The sequence below is a fragment of the Girardinichthys multiradiatus genome, chromosome X (assembly GCF_021462225.1).
Source record: "Girardinichthys multiradiatus isolate DD_20200921_A chromosome X, DD_fGirMul_XY1, whole genome shotgun sequence".
Lineage (NCBI taxonomy): Eukaryota > Metazoa > Chordata > Actinopteri > Cyprinodontiformes > Goodeidae > Girardinichthys > Girardinichthys multiradiatus.
The window spans coordinates 4,442,074-4,464,894 of NC_061817.1; the positions used below are offsets into that span (position 1 = coordinate 4,442,074).

General features: G+C 42.8%; 1 protein-coding gene across 1 annotated transcript in view; it reads left to right on the top strand.

The window, feature by feature from the left end:
- LOC124863404 (primary amine oxidase, liver isozyme-like) overlaps positions 1-21,504 on the top strand; it is a 50,758-nt gene extending 29,254 nt beyond the window's left edge. The window contains exons 4-5 of the mRNA XM_047357765.1: positions 19,890-20,022; positions 20,122-21,504. Of these exons, the coding sequence (XP_047213721.1) occupies positions 19,890-20,022; positions 20,122-20,406 (418 nt within the window). The 3' untranslated portion in view covers positions 20,407-21,504. The remainder of the gene's footprint in view (positions 1-19,889; positions 20,023-20,121) is intronic.
- The last annotated feature ends 1,317 nt before the right edge of the window (positions 21,505-22,821 follow it).

Consider the following 22,821-nt stretch of genomic DNA (forward strand, 5'->3'; position numbering starts at 1 on the left):
TGGAGCAGGCTGTAACTGGTTTGATTAGAATGCAGCAGCACACTTAGATTAAGGATGGACACCCGCTACTACACAATGTACCAGATAGACACCACAATGGTGACACATAGTCTACTGATAAACACTGAGGGAGGGCACATCCATTGGATCGGAGTGCCAGATATAAAACTACATGTGACCTTCTTTCGGGGCTCTTCGTCATCCTTTCACAGACGCAACGGTCCGAGACGAGCCTCGTCGCTGATCTCTGTAATAATTCCTCTGCCAAATTTAGATTAAAGGAGCTGAAAGTTAGAAACTGTTTGAGAGTCGTTCCTTTAAGAGTCAGTGTTAGATAGAGTCTGATCGCTTCTGGGGACCAAGGACCGGAGAAACTCCGAGAGGTCTGACTGCCAACAGGGTGCGCTAGCTTGGACAAACCTTTCCTCTGCTCCAGTCAGGCAGATCAGCTCTGCTGCGTGCTGGCGAACAGCTGATCTGTAACACATGAACATGTGCTGCAGGGCAGTCAGCTGAGCTCACAATCAAGAGCGGAGATCCGAAAAAAAAGCCTAAAACAAACAGTGGCAATTATTAAAAACTATTTATATATATATATATAGTCAGTCAGTCAGTCATTTTCTACCGCTTATTCCATAGTGGGTCGCGGGGAAGCTGGTGCCTATCTCCAGCAGTCTATGGGCGAGAGGCAGGGTACACCCTGGACAGGTCGCCAGTCCATCACAGGGCAAGTATATATATATATATATATATATATATATATATACAGGTCCTTCTCAAAATATTAGCATATTGTGATAAAGTTCTTTATTTTCCATAATGTAATGATGCAAATTTAACATTCATATATTTTAGATTCATTGCACACTAACTGAAATATTTCAGGTCTTTTATTGTCTTAATACGGATGATTTTGGCATACAGCTCATGAAAACCCAAAATTCCTGTCTCACAAAATTAGCATATCATTAAAAGGGTCTCTAAACGAGCTATGAACCTAATCATCTGAATCAACGAGTTAACTCTAAACACCTGCAAAAGATTCCTGAGGCCTTTAAAACTCCCAGCCTGGTTCATCACTCAAAACCCCAATCATGGGTAAGACTGCCGACCTGACTGCTGTCCAGAAGGCCACTATTGACACCCTCAAGCAAGAGAGTAAGACACAGAAAGAGGTTTCTGAACGAATAGGCTGTTCCCAGAGTGCTGTATCAAGGCACCTCAGTGGGAAGTCTGTGGGAAGAAAAAGTGTGGCAGAAAACGCTGCATAACGAGAAGAGGTGACCGGACCCTGAGGAAGATTGTGGAGAAGGGCCGATTCCAGACCTTGGGGGACCTGCGGAAGCAGTGGACTGAGTCTGGAGTAGAAACATCCAGAGCCACCGTGCACAGGCGTGTGCAGGAAATGGGCTACAGGTGCCGCATTCCCCAGGTCAAGCCACTTTTGAACCAGAAACAGCGGCAGAAGCGCCTGACCTGGGCTACAGAGAAGCAGCACTGGACTGTTGCTCAGTGGTCCAAAGTACTTTTTTCGGATGAAAGCAAATTCTGCATGTCATTCGGAAATCAAGGTGCCAGAGTCTGGAGGAAGACTGGGGAGAAGGAAATGCCAAAATGCCAGAAGTCCAGTGTCAAGTACCCACAGTCAGTGATAGTCTGGGGTGCCGTGTCAGCTACTGGTGTTGGTCCACTGTGTTTTATCAAGGGCAGGGTCAATGCAGCTAGCTATCAGGAGATTTTGGAGCACTTCATGCTTCCATCTGCTGAAAAGCTTTATGGAGATGAAGATTTCATTTTTCAGCACGACCTGGCACCTGCTCACAGTGCCAAAACCACTGGTAAATGGTTTACTGACCATGGTATCACTGTGCTCAATTGGCCTGCCAACTCTCCTGACCTGAACCCCATAGAGAATCTGTGGGATATTGTGAAGAGAACATTGAGAGACTCAAGACCCAACACTGGATGAGCTAAAGGCCGCTATCGAAGCATCCTGGGCCTCCATAAGACCTCAGGCTGATTGCCTCCATGCCACGCCGCATTGAAGCAGTCATTTCTGCCAAAGGATTCCCGACCAAGTATTGAGTGCATAATTATTTGAAGGTTGATTTTCTTTGTATTAAAAATACTTTTCTTTTATTGGTCGGATGAAATATGCTAATTTTGTGAGATAGGAATTTTGGGTTTTCATGAGCTGTATGCCAAAATCATCCGTATTAAGACAATAAAAGACCTGAAATATTTCAGTTAGTGTGCAATGAATCTAAAATATATGAATGTTAAATTTTCATCATGACATTTTGGAAAATAATGAACTTTATCACAATATGCTAATATTTTGAGAAGGACCTGTATACACCACTGTCCCACTAAGCCAGCGGTCCACCGGGGATTTCCTCGGTTGCCCCGTATGCCAGTTTGCCCCTGGCTGTGAGTCACTTCACTAAATGAAGACCAAACACGTTTAAATCAAAAATGCACCAGAAACCGTAACCCAAGTCCAGTCCATGTGAAAACAAGTCCAGGCTTAATTATGCAAGGATATTCGGAAAATACCGGCTCGTTTTGCAATTGTTTTCACACCGCCGCTTAGTCTGGCGGTTCTTTTGCTTTATGTTGAGAGCATGGGAAATCTCCAACACAGACTTAAAATGCTGTACAAATCTGTCAAGATCATATTTTCTCTTCACGTAAGCTGCTTCTATCGGTGAAGCATGTTATCTTTCAAAACCAATCACATATATATAGAATATTGATGATGTATTACAGATCATTCCAGTTCCCACGGTCCCTTAATGCAGCAGCTGTTGTTCAGCCGCTGTGTTGAGCTGTCAGTCATGATTCCACAACCCTGTGATCTGAGGCCCCGCCCCCCACGCCAAAACAGGGCCAGAAGTCTGAAGTCGAAAAAAAAAAATCTGCAAGTTTGAAAAAAAACTTGAATCTGAAAAGTAGTTTTGAACTTGTTTTTTTCCAGTTTCACATCTGTTGTTTTTTTCAGTTGCAAAACTTTTTTTTTCAGTTTTCACATTTTTTGGGGGGGACGTTCAGGTTTTCAGGTTCCAATATATATTTTTTTGAACAAACAGTTTTTTTTTAGGTTTGAATTTTTTTTCTTTTGAACAAAGTTTTATTTTTCAGGTTTAAATCTTTTTCTTTCCATATGAACCTGCTTCTCTAAACCTGCTTCCGTTAGATATTTCTTCATTACTTTGCCCATGTCATTATCTCTGTTGGGTGCCTGGCCCTGGGATACTTCCTCCACCTGTTGTTTTGCCCTCCAGTCACCAAGAATAATGTTGTGGTCCCCATCCTCCCGGTCCACCTCAGCATTTCAAATGGCTAGGAGACCGGATCCTCAGTTAACTTGTGGAAAATGACTCCTGTCTCCCCCAGTACAGTCCTACACATCAGGTCCTTGTTCCAGGGTGCCCAGCAAGCATCTTCATCGTATTAGTATTCTGAAAACCATTCACTACCAAATGTCGACAACCCCCCCCCTCATTTCTCAAAGATATCCATAAAAAGTCTTGTTTAAAGTTTGCCACAAGCCACCTGGGAGACACACCAAACATGTGGAAGAAGGTGCTCTGGTCAGATGAAACCAAAATCGAACTGTTTGGCCACAATGCAAAACAATATGTTTGCCGTAAAAGCAACACAGCTCATCACCCTGAACACATCATCCCCACTGTCAAACATGGTGGTGGCAGCATCATGGTTTGGGCCTGCTTTTTGTCAGCAGGGACAGGGAAGATGGTCAAAATTGATGGAAAGATGGATGGGGCCAAATACAGGACCATTCTGGAAGAAAACCTGTTGGAGTCTGCAAGAGACCTGAGACTGGGACGGAGATTTATCTTCCAACAAGACAATGATCCAAAACATAAAGCCAAATTTACAATGGAATGGTTCACAAATAAATGTATCCAGGTGTTGGAATGGCCAAGTCAAAGTCCAGACCTGAATCCAATCGAGAATGTGTGGAAAGAGCTGAAGACTGCTGTTCACGAACGCTCTCCATCCAACCTCACTGAGCTCCAGCTGTTTTGCAAGGAAGAATGGGCAAGAATTTCAGTCTCTTGATGTGCAAAACTGATAGAGACAAACCCCAAGCGACTTGCAGCTGTAATTGCAGCAAAGGGTGGCGCTATAAAATATTAACGCAAGGGGGCCGAATAATATTGACACATCCAATAAATTTCATTCCACTTCACGATTGTGTCCCACTTGTTGTTGATCCTTCACAAAACATTAGAATTTTATATCTTTATGTTTGAAGCCTGAAGTGTGGCAAGAGGTTGACCTGTTCAAGGGGGCCGAGTACTTTCGCAAGGCACTGTATGTGCTTGCCATCCAAGGCTGAGACTTTCACTGGGAAAAGCATTATAAACATAACAGACCTGAGCAGGGTTACAGTAATTTGTTTTTCCAAGCTATGAGTAGAATGCAAAAAAACTCTCTGGACTCAGTTTACTCATTATGCTTTATGTTGTGTTGTTTTTCTGTTTTGAATATTCTTTCTTTTTTTGTCATTTTCACACAAGTGTGTGTATACAAATGTTTGTATTTTATTTATACCTTATTTACATGTGCGAACACAATCACTGTACTTTTGTGCAGCATCTGGTCTCATTCCTTGACCTGTTTACATTATGTTGCTTCTCTGAGCAAAAAGGTTTCGGATTCTTTACCCGTTTTTAACATCTTGACATATTTTAGTAATTTTGTAAACAGCATTTTTATTCATGCACAAAAGGTACATTCTAATTTAGTACCTTATGTAACGTTAGATTTTGCCTGGTTTATGATTTAACTATGTTAGAAGTGGGGGCACCGCGTGTTGAGTATTGTTGAGCGCTCAACCAATATACAGAGGCTTCAGTCCTTGAATAATAAAGTAGTTTCACACTTTCAATTGTACACCTTCCCATAAGGGATTGTGTCTCTCTACACCATGGGACTCTGCATTGTGGTAATGTTGTTATCGTTGTCAGGCTGCAATGCGAGGGACGAGGCAAATGCAAAGGTGGTCGAACGCTGGCTGCTCCTCCTTACAAGCCATAAACATCTTTTATATACAAATAAAAAATGTACAGCATTCAAAATAAAGCACTGTGTCTACACAGCTATTAAACCCCTCAAAACAATGTTTTTACCTTAAAATAGAGCAAAAGAGAAACATACATCTAAACCATATTCACAGCCAGTAAACTCCAATAAAACCGAGTTACATACCCCTACAACTTTATCAGATGGTAAATAAACATCTAAATAAACACATTGTTTGTCCTGATTTTGGTATTAGACTGCAGTAGGTAGTCCAATCAATAGTTGGGAGGTGAGAGGCTTGGAATACTAGAAAATTGAGAAATTCACTCATGGAGTGGCCCCATGTGGAGAAGCTATGACTTCTTGATGGTGAAATCTCACTGATTCTCCTGCTATTTCTATCCTGCCTACTGGTAAAAATTTCACAAGACAGCACATAAAACAAACTATCCCATGGAAGTCACTTTTAAACCGAAGGCAAACCAGTCTTTTGGGAAAATATGACATTATGTGATCTTTAACATGCTAAGAAGCAGAGTTGTTTGGCTGTTCCTTATTCAGTCATACTCTTAAAACTGATGTGTTAAAAACAACACGTGATATGTTAAATTTTAACATATGTGCTGAATCAGATCAGGGACAACACATACTGTCTTTTATGATACAAATAATGTTCTTGTCATTTTAAAACCACTATTCTGCCTCAGAAAGCAACACAAAGATGTGTTAAAATGTGTTATTTTTGACACAGATATAAAATCTTTTTTTTTATGTACCCATTTTTGGAAACGGTAAACAAATGTATTATAGTCCATTGCATTCTACATATAACCGAATCAGCTCCATCTCAGTTACGTAGCTCAAGTATTTTAGAAAAGCACAATACATTCTAATAACCTGCAGTCAATACAACACTCTGATGTTGTGATTATTGGGCTCACAGCACTTAACCTGTGAAACCCTGAGGGGTTTTAGAGGCATTTCCATCTGAAATTACATAACTTAAATAAATTATGTATAGCTCCACAGTTATAAGGTCTACATGCAAACTCTTGCTACCTGTGTAAAAGTAAGACATTAAAGAATATTTTTCAAGTGGAACAACTATTGTAACTTTTACTAATTTATGTCTAATTTATTTGTGATTAAATAAAGAAAAAATTAAAAGAACATTGCAAAACAATGAAAATCTTTTGGAAATCCTAGTAGAAGCACCAGGTTGTATTCATCAATATCTTAACTATAACTGCAGCAAAAATCTGGTCAAATAAACGTGCCGATTTGCATTGTTGGACTCTTTCTGCATATAACATAGCCTTTGGTCATGAGATTTACCCTGTATATCATCAATATGTACAATTGTGCACATCATAAAATCAATATAATGAAATGAAATTGAACTAAATTGTATCATTTTATCTCCAACTGGAGGAATTTTATCGTGACCGACGACAGTTGACACTGGAATAGTGTCAACTTTGGCTTCCACTGCTATTTATCACTGGCGTTGCCGTCAGAGCTGCATTGCATGCTGGGAGGCGTAGTAGTATTTTGTTTCCTGTCAAATGAACGATGGTCTAACAAGTTATTCAACAACGTTTTAACCCATAATCTATGTATAATAACAGGTTGTTTTTTTTACATTCGGGGAGCAATGTACAAAAAACAGCTAAAAAAAGTCATTAAACAACAGAATGTAATTAATATAAACACTTTTGGAAATTCATTTAATTCATAATATCTTCTTAACGAGCTGTCTTTGCTACATTTTTATATTATATAAAAAGTGCAACTCAATAAATGAGAATGTGTGTATTTCTGAGATTTTGATGATTCTGCCATACATATGTATAAGAAATGTTTGAATATTACATCAGACCAATAAAAAATATTTTTAATACAGATATAATAATAATATTATATTTTAGCCAATACCATCATCAGGAGGGTTACTGATTTTACACTTCACCAGGAGACAGTCAGTGACTCCTTTCACAAGCTGGGGTCATTCATAAAAGGTCATTGGAGAAGAAGCTGGCAGTTCAAGAGGGCCGTATCCAAGTATTTGACATTTGACAACATTTGACATACTTAGCTTTTTTCCCTGTTTTCAATGACTGACATTAAAGTGCCTGTGACATCGAATTTTTCAATGATAAATCCAATTACATTTATGGAAAGGAAACATTGATACAATATTTTAAAAAGTAAATTCATGCCACTAGAATGAACAGTTGTTGAGATATATGGTCATCAATTTCACTAAAAAGGCATTTCCAGACTACTCCTTTGCGATTTTGTTGCGCTCTTTTATGATGTCAGAGGGGAACCCCCGCAAGTAAACTGACTGCTGCTACAATGGCAGCAACACAGACAGCATCGAAGAATCTGATATTTCTTTAGATATATTTCAGTCACTATCACAGAGAGAAGCAAGCAGAGTCAGGAGAAGAAAGTCAGTTGTCATCAGATGGCAGAGCACAAGTCCTGTGGCGTTCGAATGGCCGTCTTATTCGAGCAAAGTCTATTTTTCACCAGAAAACAGAACGAGCACAAGGATTTTAGAAATAACTCACTAAGGAATGACTACATCTTGCTATATTAATAAATACACAGATATATCTATAAATACATGTGTATATATTAGCAGTTGTTTACATTAGTTCAATAAGATCAGTTACTGGGTTATAAACATTAACTGAGGTATTATAAACTGAGCAGTTAAACATGAAATGCTCCAAATTAAGCAACAAACAGCTTCTCTGCACCCAGTGAACTCACCCATTGTTGAACACATGAAGATATCTGGATGTATAAAATGAAAATTTAAGCAGTTTTAACTGGTTTGACTTCCACAGAATGAGTTGTCCTGGACTTGCTACCGCATTTATCAGTAGCTTTTATTGCACGATCTGCGTATGGTACTTGGAGGTCTTCCGGGTTTCGCAGTGGACCAGACTGGACCACTGGTAAATCCAGGGTTACAGTAAATATGTAAATTTATCTTGAGCATGTGTGTGTGTGCATGTGAGTGTGTGCAAGTAAGTCCATGAAGCACTGTCTCAGAGGCCATTGTCCTTGATGGTACGTTGGAATGTTCATCAACCGGCCACAAAGTTCTGAGCAGGTCCACAGATGTCCTCAGGGAAGCGAGGGGGCAGAGGGAGCAGAGCGTCATGTTTACATAACTTCCAGGAGAAGTCAAAGATAGCCAGCCATCAAGGCCGTGCAGGGGAGCCAGATTCAGAAAAAAAACTATTATTTGGGTCAGGCTGACTCTTAATTTTCCGTCAGCCTTGAGAGTCTCACTGGTGCTTCTCAAAGGCGAATCCAAACACCCAAATTCCTGGTCTTTTGCCAGATCCGAGCATGCAACTTCTCCAAGATTTATCCCATTTCACCTCTGAGTCCAGGAACCGCAGCCAGCTTGCGATCTTGTAGGATCACATCCAGTTTGCGTTTCTGCTCCCTTGACATTTCAGTCTGAGTGTTGATAGCTCTGCAGATCCCTTCACATAAGCTAGGCAGCCTTGCAATGGCCAGAACTGCTGCTGACGTTTCCAAATTTCACGATATCCCAGGTAACCTCAAACTCCGAAAAGCAGAAATCCAATTATGTCTGACATCATTCTCAGACACACAATCCTCCTTATCTGCCAGGAGTCCATTGTGTATATAGAGAAGAATGTCCCATCTGGACAAGAGGGCTCTCCCTTACCCTGTCTTCCCATCGTACAAATTTGATCAATTGTGTTGAGAGACCAGCTGACCAGATCCATAATTCACAATTCGGGTAATATGCAAAGAGAGGCTCCGAAAGAAGACAAGACACAGATCAGAAGCAGGGCAGACGGGGAGTGCGGGAGACAGGAGAAAAGAGTCCTCCTCCACCGAGAGCAGTAACAGAAAAATAAGTAATCTAAATAAATACAAAATCAACTAAAATAATATACTTGCTTTTGTTATAACAGAAATAAACTACAATAAACAGACATTTAAACCTAAAAAATCATTAACATAACACTATAATAATGTTCAGGCTCACTATATCAGTTTGACTTTGTTTTCATCATTTGACTGAGCTTTAATGAGACACCTGAAATTGTTCGTCCTTGATAAGCTTTGATAGATCGGCAGAGTGGAAACAGCTGTGACTTTTCTCCCTCTCTCTCTTTCTCTCTTCCCTGGTAACGAAACGTCGTGCAGGTGAACAGCAATGACACCCCTGCTCTAGTCTTTCCCACCTATAGTTGTTTTATTGTGCCTTTTTTGCTCTTTTGGTTGATAAAATCCTGTTGTATTTTGCACCTGGGTGCTAATAAAGCATCAGCACCAGCTCTGTCCTGGGCTGCCCACTTGACTCTATGGAGGTGGTGGGTGAGAGGAGGATATTAGTCAAGCTTACATCCATTATGGACATAACCTCTCACCCACTGCACCATACTGTAGAGAGGCTGAGCAGCTCCTTTAGTGGCTCACCGAAACACCCTCAGGTCAAGAAGGAGTGCTACCATAGGTCCTTTATCCCCACCGCTGTCAGACTGTTCAATTCTATAGTATAATGACTCGTAGAACACCCTCTGCATTTGTAAATACCCGCAATCATTGTCACTTTAGCACAATAACCTCCACTACGTATTGTACATAAGTTATTTAATTCTATTCTATTACTACTATTTGTTTTTGCACATTTACCTCGTTCTTCTTTGATTGCACATTTACTTGACTATCTGCACCCTACTTGTGTGTTACTAAGAGCTTCTGTAACAAGTTAATTTCTCCATTTTGACAAAAAGGCTACCTTATCTTACAAAATAGTATGAAATTACATCAACTGAAATTTCCACACCAGTGACAACACTAAAGTTGTAGAACAAAACCTTTGGGGGTGACCTGGAATATTACATTTACTACAAAGTTATGTTTGGCTTCTGTAGTATTATGTATTGAGCCCACCTTTTCCAGCATGAGTCAAAAATCCAATTTGTAATGTACTACAGCTATTACCTTCTCCATTTTATAAAATGTCCATGGTAACTTCAGTCCAACTGCTCAGAGTTGTCGTCTCCTGTCATTTCCATGTTATTGTCGGCTTGCTTACAACCAAATACATATTTAACAAGTGTTTGTCCTTCTTTGTTCAATCCTGTGGTATACAGCCAAAGAATATAGTCTTTATTCCAAAGGGGAAGGTAGATTAAAAAATGTCCCGTAAAGCTACATGAATGTCTGTCCAATATTGTTTTAAGAAAGGGCAGTACCACAATGTGAAAGAAGCTAGCATTCTGATTTCTGCAGTTTCTCCAACAGGTAGGGGACGCCCCATCATAGCGTGTTTTCTTGCTTTGAGTAATAAAGTACCTCATTATTGTTTTCCACCCAAATTGTTTCGACATTATTGTTTTCCACCCAAATTTTTGGCTCCTTTCCATTGGGCTTTCCAGATTGATGTCCATTCTTCCTCACATCCCTCTTTTTTTTTATCATAGTGTCTTAATTGTAAGTACTGTAAAACCATGATTCTCTTAGGAATATTTCCTTTTGAGTGTCTAAAAGCTGAGCAATATATCGTTTTTAAACAATATAACCGTTAAACCTCTTGTCTTAAAACGGGAATCATATTTGTTTGGTAGAAAATCTGAGTCAAAAGCATATCATTTGAATATTATAATGTCTTTGTCTAATCTGAATTCTTTCACCACATTTTTCCATACCTTAAGAGTGCATTCTACCCATGGATTCCTAGCTTCATCTATATGTCTCTGAATACAAGTGTCAGCCAGAGCCACTTGTGTTGGAAAGGAAAATGTTTTTTCCTCATTATTTTTCCATTGCACCAGTTTATCACTGCCCTGAGCTGTGTTGCATAATAATAATCTTTCACAGATGGCAAACCCCATCCCCCCTTTTCTTTGGCCAAGTGTAAGGTTTTAAAACTCACTCTGGGTTTCTTTTCTTGTCATATACAGGGATTGGACAATGAAACTGAAACGCCTATCATTTTAGTGTGGGAGGTTTCAAGGCTAAATTGGACCAGCCAGTCTTCATTGATTGCACATTGCACCAGTAAGAGCAGAGTGTGAAGGTTCAATTAGCAGGGTAAGAGCACAGTTTTGCTCAAAATATTGAAATGCACACAACATTATGGGTGACATACCAGAGTTCAAAAGAGGACAAATTGTTGGTGCACGTCTTGCTGGCGCATCTGTGACCAAGACAGCAAGTCTTTGTGATGTATCAAGAGCCACGGTATCCAGGGTAATGTCAGCATACCACCAAGACGGACGAACCACATCCAACAGGATTAACTGTGGACGCAAGAGGAAGCTGTCTGAAAGGGATGTTCTGGTGCTAACCCGGATATTTTCCAAAAAACATAAAATCCCGGCTGCCCAAATCACAGCAGAATTAAATGTGCACCTCAACTCTCCTGTTTCCACCAGAACTGTCCGTTGGGAGCTCCACAGGGTCAACATACACAGCCTGGCTGCTTTAGCCAAACCTTTGGTCACTCATGCCAATGCCAAACGTCGGTTTCAATGGTGCAAGGAGCGCAAATCTTGGGATGTGGACAGTGTGAAACATGTATTGTTCTCTGATGAGTCCACCTTTACTGTTTTCGCCACATCCGAGAGAATTACGGTGTGGAGAAGCCCCACCCAGACTGTTGCATGCCCAGAGTGAGGCATGGGGGTGGCTCAGTGATGGTTTGGGCTGCCATATCATGGCATTCCCTTGGCCCAATACTTGTGCTAGATGGGCGTGTCACTGCCAAGGACTACTGAACCATTCTTGAGGACCATTTGCATCCAATGGTTCAAACATTGTATCCTGAAGGCGGTACCGTGTATCAGGATGACAATGCACCAATACACACAGCAAGACTGGTGAAAGATTGGTTTGATGAACATGAAAGTGACGTTGAACATCTCCCATGGCCTGCACAGTCACCAGATCTAAATATTATTGAGCCACTTTGGGGTGTTTTGGAGGAGCGAGTCAGGAAACGTTTTGCTCCTGTCACGGTTCTGTCACGGTTTACTTGGAATTGGACCCCAGAATGCAGACGAGCAGGCAGCGTGATGGTAAGTGAAAAAAAAAAGGTTTAATAACAAACACTCCCACTCAGCAGGAGGCAGGAACAAAACAAACGGGCAGGCAAGTCAGGCATGGCATGATAAAAAAAAAACAAGACTTGGTTAGAGAACTAGACATGAGAGCTAGACATGAGCATGAGAGTGAAAGATGTTTCCGCGAAGACAAACGGAGCAGGTGTGAATATATCGAGTGAAAACCAGGTGGAGCAAGGGGACAGATTAACTTGGACGGGTGAGCCGAATAAACTTAATTGACAGACAGAACAAAACATGGCTGCGGCAAAAACAGAGACTCTAATAAACAAACTAGAAAAACATGAAGCTAAAGCATACCCAGATCCGAAAACCAAACTTAACAAAACATGAACAAGACGACAAAACTAAAGCATGACCAGGAAAATAACAGAAGCATGATTCAAAATCTAAGAAGAATAATAACAAAAGAACGAGTCAAAACCTTAACTCTGAAAAACATAAGAAGAAACCCGAAACCAAAAATCAAACAACCATACATCATGACAGAACACCCCCTTAAGGGCGGATACCAGACACCCACAACAGTCCAAACAAAAAGAAAACAACTCGACCAGGGCGGGCGGTGGGGGTCTCGGTTGGAGGGCCAGAAACAAAAACAACCCAACCAGGGCGGGCGGTGGGGGCCTTGGTAGGAGGGCCAAAAACAGAGTTCAGGTGGGCGACCAGGAGATCGTCCCGAGCAGGCACAGAGTTCAGGCGGGCGACCAGGAGGTCGTCCCGAGCAGGCAAAGAGTTCAGGCGGGCGACCAGGAGGTCGTCCCGAGCAGGCACAGAGTTCAGGCGAGCGACCAGGAGGCCGTCCCGAGCAGGCACAGAGTTCAGGCGGGCGACCAGGAGGTCGTCCCGAGCAGGCACAGAGTTCAGGCAGGCGACCAGGCCTGCACCAAAGACGTGGAGGCCGACTGAGCAGAGTAGAGGACTTCCCAGACACTCTGTTGAACTCCAGAGGCGTGGAGCCTGGCGAACCCTCAGAGGCTGAAGCAGAGCCTGGCGAACCCTCAGAGGCTGAAGCAGAGCCTGGCAAACCCTCAGATCTGGGTTCAAAAGCCAGAACGAGGACAAAACGTTCCTTAAACTCCTGCAGACTAGGAACAGGAGCTGAGGCGTCGACGGGATTCTCCGTGATGTGAGCAGGAGCTGAGGCGTCGACCAGACCCTCCGTGACGTGAGCAGGAGCTGAGGCGTCGACCGGACCCTCCGTGACGTGTGCAAGAGCTGAGGCGTTGGCGAGACCCTCAGTGACGTGAGCAGGAGCTGAGGCGTCGACCGGACCCTCAGTGACGTGAGCAGGAGCTGAGGCGTCAACCGGACCCTCAGTGACGTGAGCAGGAGCTGAGGCGTCGGCGGGACCCTCAGTGACGTGAGCAGGAGCTGAGGCGTCGGCCGGACCCTCAGTGACGTGAGCAGGGGCTGAGGTGTCACCGAGACCCTCAGTGGCGTGAGCAGAGGCGTTGCCGGGGCACCTGATGACTTGGGCCGGGGCGTCCCTCTTACGACGTCTTCTGCGCCGTGTGGAGGGGGTTGAGGCTGACTTAGGGTCAGGCTGTGGTGTGTCTGGCCTGGAGTCAGGCTGAGGCTGTGGTGTGTCTGGCCTGGAGTCAGGCTGAGGCTGTGGTGTGTCTGGCCTGGAGTCAGGCTGTGGTGTGTCTGGTCTGGAGTCAGGCTGTGGTGTGTCTGGCCTAGAGTCAGGCTGTGGTGTGTCTGGCCTGGAGTCAGGCTGTGGTGTGTCTGGCCTGGAGTCAGGCTGTGGTGTGTCAGGCTGTGGACCTGATGTGGGCTGCTCTGCAGCATCAGCAGCTCCCTTGAGTCCTGGCGTGGGCTGCTCTGCAGCAGCAGCAGCAGCTCCCTGGAGTCCTGGCGTGGGCTGCTCTGCAGCAGCAGCAGCTCCCTGGAGTCCTGGCGTAGGCTGCTCTGCAGCAGCAGCAGCAGCAGCTCCCTGGAGACTTGACGTGGGCTGCTCTGCAGCAGCTTCCTGGAGACTTGACGTGGGCTGCTCTGCGGCAGCTTCCTGGAGACTTGACGTGGGCTGCTCTGCAGCAGCTTCCTGGAGACTTGACGTGGGCTGCTCTGCAGCAGCTTCCTGGAGACTTGACGTGCGCCACTCTGCAGCAGCTTCCTGGAGACTTGACGTGGGCCGCTCTGCAGCAGCTTTCATGTGGCTTGGTGTGGATGAAGGAGGATGGCAGTAAAACAACCTTACTGCCGTTTCATACTCCATCTCTATCTGCCTTATCCTCTCCATCAGCTCAGGAAAGGAATACAGGAGACCAGTCGTCCTGAGGATCTTTATTTGGCTTGCAGTGAACCTCAAGCGCTGCTCCAGCTCGGCAGGTGTGGGTGGAGGTGCAGCAAGCCTGACAGACAGTGCTGTGGCAGACGAAGATGCGGGCTCACTTGCTGCAGCGAGCCTGGCTGACATTGCTGTGGCAGACAAAGATGCGGGCTTACTTGCTGCAGCCCTCACATCAGCTGGCAGGGAAACCACCTCCACGCCAGGCGACCGGCTGGGAATCCCTGCATGACGGTGATTCTTGCGACGGGAGGAAGATGGCGGTTTTGTTGCCGGTACGGAAGCAGGTGGGGAACGTCGGAGCTGAGGCGGAGGGACAGAACAGCCCTCCCGAACTCTCTGGCTCTTGGCCGCCTCACGCTCCATCTGTTCCAGCAGCAGAGGAGACGGCAGAACCTCCAAATCAGTCGGCAGAAGTCTCATTGCCTCCTTCATGTGCTGCTTAACCCAGCGATCCCTGGCGCTCTCCTGCCTACTGTCCGCGAGGTCCATGTTTGGTGGAAACATACTGTCACGGTTTACTTGGAATTGGACCCCAGAATGCAGACGAGCAGGCAGCGTGATGGTAAGTGAAAAAAAAAAGGTTTAATACCACACTCAGCAGGAGGCAGGAACAAAACAAACGGGTAGGCAAGACAGGCATGGCATGATAAAAAAAAAACAAGACTTGGTTAGACAACTAGACATGAGAGCTAGACATGAGCATGAGAGTGAAAGATGTTTCCGCGAAGACAAACAGAGCAGGTGTGAATATATCGAGTGAAAACCAGGTGGAGCAAGGGGACAGATTAACTTGGACAGGTGTTGGAGTTGTTCCCCAGAACTCCTGCGTGCTCGTTTGTTTTGGTAAAGCTATGTCCTGCTATACTTTATAGTAAAAATAAAAACACAAGACTGCACAGTTAAGTTTCTTTGCCTCGCCAGGGAGAAGTGTACCGCTCCAGCTGCATCACCACGAACACTTCTGATCTCCTCCCCAGCTTCAGCAGTTTTTATTCAAAAGCAAGGCGTGTACATGCAAAGAAAAAACATACACTTTATCAGATGTCAGTTCAACTGTCTGTTTCCATATCTTCACTGTTGCCGGGCAAATTATATCTAAGTCAAACACACATAGAGGCCTGTTTAGGCAGGCCACTAAGTTACACAATACATTTTATTTCACACATTATTAAACATAACTTGAGCATAGCAATTCAGACCCTATTAAGTATTTTAAATGTTTCCAACATTACCCCCTTTTGAAGTCTCAATAAGACTTCACCCTAAAATGCCCGCAGATTATATTTTAAGCAACTTTAAATCTTGAGCATGCCTTCCTGCTCCTCATCATCACCGTCTACCTCTAGCAGTGTCATCATGGTGGGATGCTGAGAAGCCTTCCCTTCAATAGTGGAGGTGATACATCTTACCACCAGCGAACGGATACATGGCACACAGCAACACCCACACGTCACCATAATAGCTACAAACACAGCAATAGAAATCAACAAAGACATTATCAAACCCTTCCAGTGTCCAACCATGCCCGTCATCCACTCCTCAAGGGGATTATCGATTCCAGAATGTTCATGCCTGGTTGCGGAGAGGGTCTTAAGTCCCTCTAAAGCCTTTGACACTGAACCATCCGGTGCAGTGTTGTTGGGAATAAAAGTGCAACACATATCTCCAAACGTCGCGCAGACGCCCCCTTTTTCTGCTAACAACATATCTAATGCCATTCGGTTTTGCACAGACATGAGGGAGGTTGGTGCCAATTGTTCAGACAGGCCTTCTATTGCATCCCTTGTTAGGTTAGCTAGACGTAAAACATTGTAATGGATGTCGTTGATGCGGTCAACATTCTTATTTGGGATCACCGGGAAAAAGGCTGCAATTATTGGGATATTTTCAAAACCTGCTGAGACTTGATCTGCGATTTTATATTCATTTGGCACTCCCCGAGGTACTCCTATGGCATCAATGTAAGTGCCATAGGGTAGAAATGTAGTGCGCTCCTTTTCATGACGCGCCTTCTTCTTCTACGTGTTAACACCCTGGTCTTATCATGAGTGGTCGTGGCAGATGTTATATTAGGTCCTATCAGGACCAGTGGTGCCTGTAGCCTAACCATGGCACACAATCCTATGGTCTTTTGTGGGATATTAGTGAGCAGTCTATGGTCTCTGCAATAATAGTAGAGTCCTGACCTTGCCCAACGTCCAATGCCCCCACCTGAAGCGGTCCTATTACACCAATCTAAGGGGATCTGTCCCACATTGATTTTAGGGTTTTGAGCAGTAAAATTAAAACAAGTGTAAGTGCCATTCCCTTTTTGAGGGGTAAATGGTCCTGTTTTGGTGCTATTGGGGATGGGAGGAAAAATGCTGGCTAGTGTGGTACAGTTAGCTGGTGTGTCCTCCTTAGTTAGTTGTATCATACAATTGTAACCCCACGTGTCCCCTCGATATAGAAGGGTGGGATAAGATGTGGTCGGGCCGAGGCACAGGCCACACAATCAGCTTTGCTTTGTTCTTTTGCTGTTTGTGCTATCCACTGAAGCCAAAGGTTATCTTCAGTATATCCTTTTGCCATTTGGATTACCTTTATAGGTTTCAATGTGGAATAATCAAGTTCCATCACCTGGGGTTTATTTTTTGGCCTAACTGTCGGCGGGACGGTAATTGTGTTGTCCTGGTGCACAGACGGTGTTTGAAAATTAATTTTTATTGGTTCCCATGTGTCTGTTCCTGACTGCCATACTGCAAGAGTAAAATACTCTACAGAGGGTTGAGTGCAGTTAACGTGCATGGAGAGCATAAGGGGGTTACGTCCGTTGCCAATGGTTCTACCTAGCGTGCCGCGCTGGATGCTGATATTCGTCAAATTACCGGGTACTCTGCCTTTTTATCAGGAGTCCATCCAGAGCCCGTCCAACTAGTCACCCCGCTCCAAGAGCCACATGGTAGGGGCCTGGGCAAGGAGTACCTCCGTTGTTTACAGTACTTAGACCATCTTTCGTCCATGCATAAATAAATGGCATAACCTTCCCACCCGGTTCCGCCATTACCGCAATTCACTACCAGACAGAGGTCAAAAGAAAAGGTGGTGGTGGCCCCACAAACATACTTGAGCTCTATCCCCTCGTTTTTAGCCATACACCAGTCCGCTTTTCCCTTATTGGTTGCGCATTTGAACATTTGCTCAGTTTGGTGGCTGTCAGAGCATGTCTGGAATGGAAGTTCACAAAACAAACCCAAAATCACTGTAATAATGCAAAAAGATATGACACACAAACATCCCATGACCAACCCTTAGAAGGTTTTGGTCCTACCTTTTGGCTCCCCATGATTATTCCTGGTAATACTTGTGAGTAATATAATCTTTGACACCTGTAAAAAAGAAATTAATAGAGATACAAATGTTTTAGTTCAGTTTTTTTTTAAAAGTATTTTACAAGTGGGAGGGAAAACTCTACCACTTTCAGTGAGAGGGACACTCAATCACTACCGCCTCTTCTCCTGATGTTCTTTCTTCTCTTCAGCTCTCAGGTTAGACTGACCTAGAGCTTTGCGTTCTCACACCTGGGGATTATTCTGCCCCTTCTGTTGTGTGGGAAATTTGATCTTCCTTCCCGGTGTTTTCTCTTAGGTTTTCCTGGACCTCAGCGAGGGATCTCTGTGGAGCTTCTGTTGTCGCACACTGACTCCAGTGGTACCAGGTGTCACCATTACCCTTGAGTCTCACCGCGTGTGAGGTTCATGACATGATCTTGCTAGCCCTGCTCTGTGATATATGAAACTGGCACAACAAAATTGAGGGTGCTTGTGCTGGGCTACCATACACCACAGTAGGATAAACAAAAAAATAACAAGGCATTTAAGATGGTTTTCTCTTAAAAAAGAGATGTGATATAGAAGGTGTAATATACACTGCAGAAAGCATGATATGTACAATAGAAAATATATACTATATAATATGCTGTTAATAGTGCGAGAGGGTATATGTATATAAATATGTACATATGTTACATGGCTATCAGAGGATGTAATAATAAATAACAGTTTCAAAGTGAATAAATTTCAGTTGAAGAAGGAATAAAATTTGAATGTTAGTTACATGTTATAGTTTGAACCAGTTGTAAACATTAATTAAGGCAAATTGAAGTTTGGGTTGGTTATGGTCGGGGGTGCTTAAATAAATAATACAATAAATAAAAAACTATTAGCATGTTCTTTATGAACACAAACCACAGACTTTTACAGCCCTGGGGCTAATTTTGCCCTATCTTTCAATCCTATTGACTTTGGAGCACACAAAAAATGTTTTGCTGGCATTTTGGAAGAGGATTGTTGAATTTTACCAGCTTACAGAATAAAAACCTTTTCTGGGACCATTAAATGAAGCTAGTATATACACCAGCATGCAGCTGGTATTAATTACTAACCATAGGCTGAATCTTTCTTTAAAATTGAGATGTAGCTGCTAATAAGGTACTAACATCCAGACTAACACTGCATAACACATTTAACAGCAACCAGCTACGCTGATGCTAACACCATTCACCATAAGCCATAATTCAGTGAAGTATTCAGTATTGCATGATTAAAATGTGAAACAGGGACAAAACACATTTACTATTTCACTCACCAGCCACAGATTCTGTGTTTCTGTTGAAGCTATCTGGCTCACAGTGGTCCAGATTAGCCGCCTTCTTTTCTTTGGTGGTGGCTGGTCACTGCCCAGAAACAGCTCTGAGTCGGGGTGTAATTCTGTGGACTTTTTATTGATAAAATGAAAGGAGCAAACATAAATTCTCGTTGAAGGGTTTTTGGGTCTTAAAGCCACCAGCCATGCTAGTTTCCAATTCTTCTTCTTCGGCATAGAATTGGGTGGGTAAAGCGCTGGGCATGGACAAGCCTTTCAAATTTGTCGATGCTCAAGGCAAAATGTTTCTAACTCGTTTTTCAGTTTTCTTGAATTGTTGTGGCAGCCAACAACAGCACAAATTAAACCAGAGTATGAATCAGAGTATCTCTTTTCTACTCAGAGCTAGTTAACCCCACTTTCTGAAACGTGGCCCAGGTGGTCGTGTACTGTCCCTCCAATGTGATCAGCTGCTCTGCCGCGGGTAAAGGCAAAGAGGTGTAGCTGGGAGAAGTGTTTTGTTAGTGGTTCCATGACATCACAGGGTTTCCTGCTGTTACTCCTCCTTCCTGGGCTGTACTAAAAGTAGGCTAATTAGGTACATTTAGGGATTCAGAGTTTTTACCATTCTCTTTGTTGGTGTACAGTTCAATTCATGTTTTAATCACATGGCTGGGGCACAACCCTAGAAAAAAACTAAAGGTCACTGAACAGCGTTGAAAGTCTTAGTAAAGTTTATAATGGATTTCAAAACAGATTACTACAGCACGCTTTCTGTCTTTTCCCAGGTATAAGGTTGCCATCACCAAACAGAAGGACTCAGAACAAACCAGCAGCAGTCTTTACAATCAAAATGACATTTGGACTCCAGCTGTTGACTTCAGCAAATATATTGAGGACAACGAAAGCATTGAAGACCAAGTATGTTGTAATATTATTTGATAATAGAATGCAACTACATAAAGAATCTAAATTTTTAAATGTATAACCTGCCTAAAAGACGTTTTATTGTGTATGCAGGACCTTGTTGCCTGGGTGACCACAGGGTTCCTTCATATTCCTCATGCTGAAGACATTCCCAACACTGTAACGGTGGGTAATGGTGGTGGAGTCATACTACGACCACATAACTACTTTGATGAGGACCCATCGATCCATTCTACAGATTCGGTGTATCTCAGCCCTGGTGCTGAAGACAGCTGTGAGAACAACAGGATGGCATGCCTGGCTCATGAGACTTGTAGCGCCACCCTGGAGACCTTTACCTACCATGGCTTCGATGGAGTCATGAAGTTTGAGGACTGAAGGTGATTTAATATATGCTGCTAAGTAATAGCTTCACAGCCATGATAACCTAGGAGATGTCATTGTGCTACGTATTTATAGAGACAATTTGGTGTTCCAAATTGAATTATTTTGGTTCTACAAATCCCTCTGCAATATGTTGTTTTATTTACTTATTTACATGCATATATAACACTTTTTGCTGCAAATATTTTTTTAAATGCTCTAGCGTCCGATTGTTAAAAAACTTTGCAACGGGGACCTATTATGCAAAATTCACTTTTTGATTGTTTTTTTACTTCCATTTGGGTCTCTAAAGCTTCTAGTCCAAACGCAAAAAAAAAAAAACATTCAGCCGTTTTTGGGCTATAAATGAATGTTTCATTTTTTCTAGCAAACATGCACTTTCTAAAGCTGTGTAATTGCAATGTCACAATTACACTGGCACCTAGAAATGATACCTGAGTCATGCCCTGACTAGCAACTGAAGCGAAGCTCCTCCCACTTAATTTTCAGTAGAGGATCACATCTCGCCAGCTGGTTTTACCTTTAAAATAGCTACTCTCAAAGGCAGATGTTCTGTTGTTGGCTGCAAAGACCCACGTGTGTCCATGCACATTCTCCCACTGTTGGATAACAGAGATTCGTGGCTTCATTTTATTTTTAAGGGCAATGTTCCAGCCACATTGCCGAAGTACTAGTACTAGTTTGCGCAAATCACTTCACCACAGACTGCTTTGAGGACTTACATCAGAACACGTCAGGATTTGCAGAAAGACTTAGACTGAAGAAAAATTCTGTCCCTACTGTTCGTGGCAAATCTGCAGATGACAGATGTATGGCTGTACTGTTGTCCATCTGCTGGCAGCCATTTTAAAGTGTACAAAGTGCTGTTGGGGGAACTGAGGAGGTGAAATTTCATTATCTGAGAATGATTTTGTGTGAAAAATGTAATTAACATGTTTTTTTATAGCCCATAGACCTATCCCAAATGTTTAAAAGGAAGTATTTGAGGTAACCTTTAAGATGACACAGCTTTTTATTCCAAGCACTGTTTGTATTCTCTGTATTTCTTTTGTAAAAAATGCTTGCATGTTACCATTAAAGACTAAGTTTGGCCATTGCCCATAATTTTTGGAAAGTCAGAAAGAAAAAAAATATTTGTTTTGATGATGCATCAAACCATTTTTAGCATTTTTTCTTCTTCTAGGTATTGGTTCTCCACCCACCCCATAATAACAATTATTCAGTTGTGATTTTAAACAGCCAATGGCATTTTTTTATTTTATGATTAGTGAAGGTATTATATAGAGATAATTCTGGTGCAAAAAGAATCATGCACTTGTATCTGTGGACTGGAACTCAGACACAAATGCTACAGAAGTTTGTGTAATTCTAGATTTTTTCACAAATACAAAACAACAGTTACACCATTTCAGACTCTTAAGAACATATGCAGAAATATAACATATGCAGAAATAATTTTCTTTAAGTCACATCAAAAAATTCTTACAGTCATATTTGTGTTCATTCTGATTAAAAACAAATGGTGCAAAATACATCCAGATACAGTACCTGAGTACGAAAAAAGAACTTGTGTATATTTCTTTGTCACTCAGTACAAACCTGCTATTACACCTTCACAAATTCTTTAGTGCAGGCACAGAGATTCTGCTCTACAACTCATATAACTTTGGCAATTATGCTATGAAGCTAACAAAATGCTCCTTTACAAGCCTGTCTGATTTTGCAACATTGATCTCACAGATATGTGTAGAGAACTGAAGGTACCGTATTTTCCGCACTATAAGGCGCACTTAAAAACCTTTAATTTTTTCAAAAAATGACAGTGCGTCTTGTAATCCGGAGCGCCTTATATATGGTTAATTCAACCAATTAACCATATATAACCAATTATCCATACTGGTTGTACACGGCGCTCTGTCAAAATGTTTCAGTACGACTGGTAAACTACAAAGCCGCACCGCTTGCAGCATTACGGCTACCGTAGTCAGGGGCGTCGCCGAAGTAATAGCGGTAAACACCTGTACTGTGCTTACTCCTAGTCCAACACCACTTGTGTGTGTATAACGTTTGAATGTACTGTTGCAGGAATTGCCTGAACTATATGTGATTAGAAGCTCAGTGTGTGGGGTGTATGTTTCGTGTGTGTGTATGGAAGATGTTGACATTACTCCTCTGGACAGAGGTGGCGCTGTGTGCTGCCGTAGCTGAGAATCAAGAGTGAAGGAGTGACGTCGGTATTATTGTGTGTGTGGGGTGGGTAGAGACGGCGACTGGAGCAGCGGTGTATGAGTCTGTAAGCCCTGTGTTTTTACGTGCTGCAAAGTCATTAAAAAGAACCCCGAATCTCGTCAACAACTCAGTGTTTTGATGCTGTTTCTTCATGCTCAACTCAGCAACGTATGAGTGAGG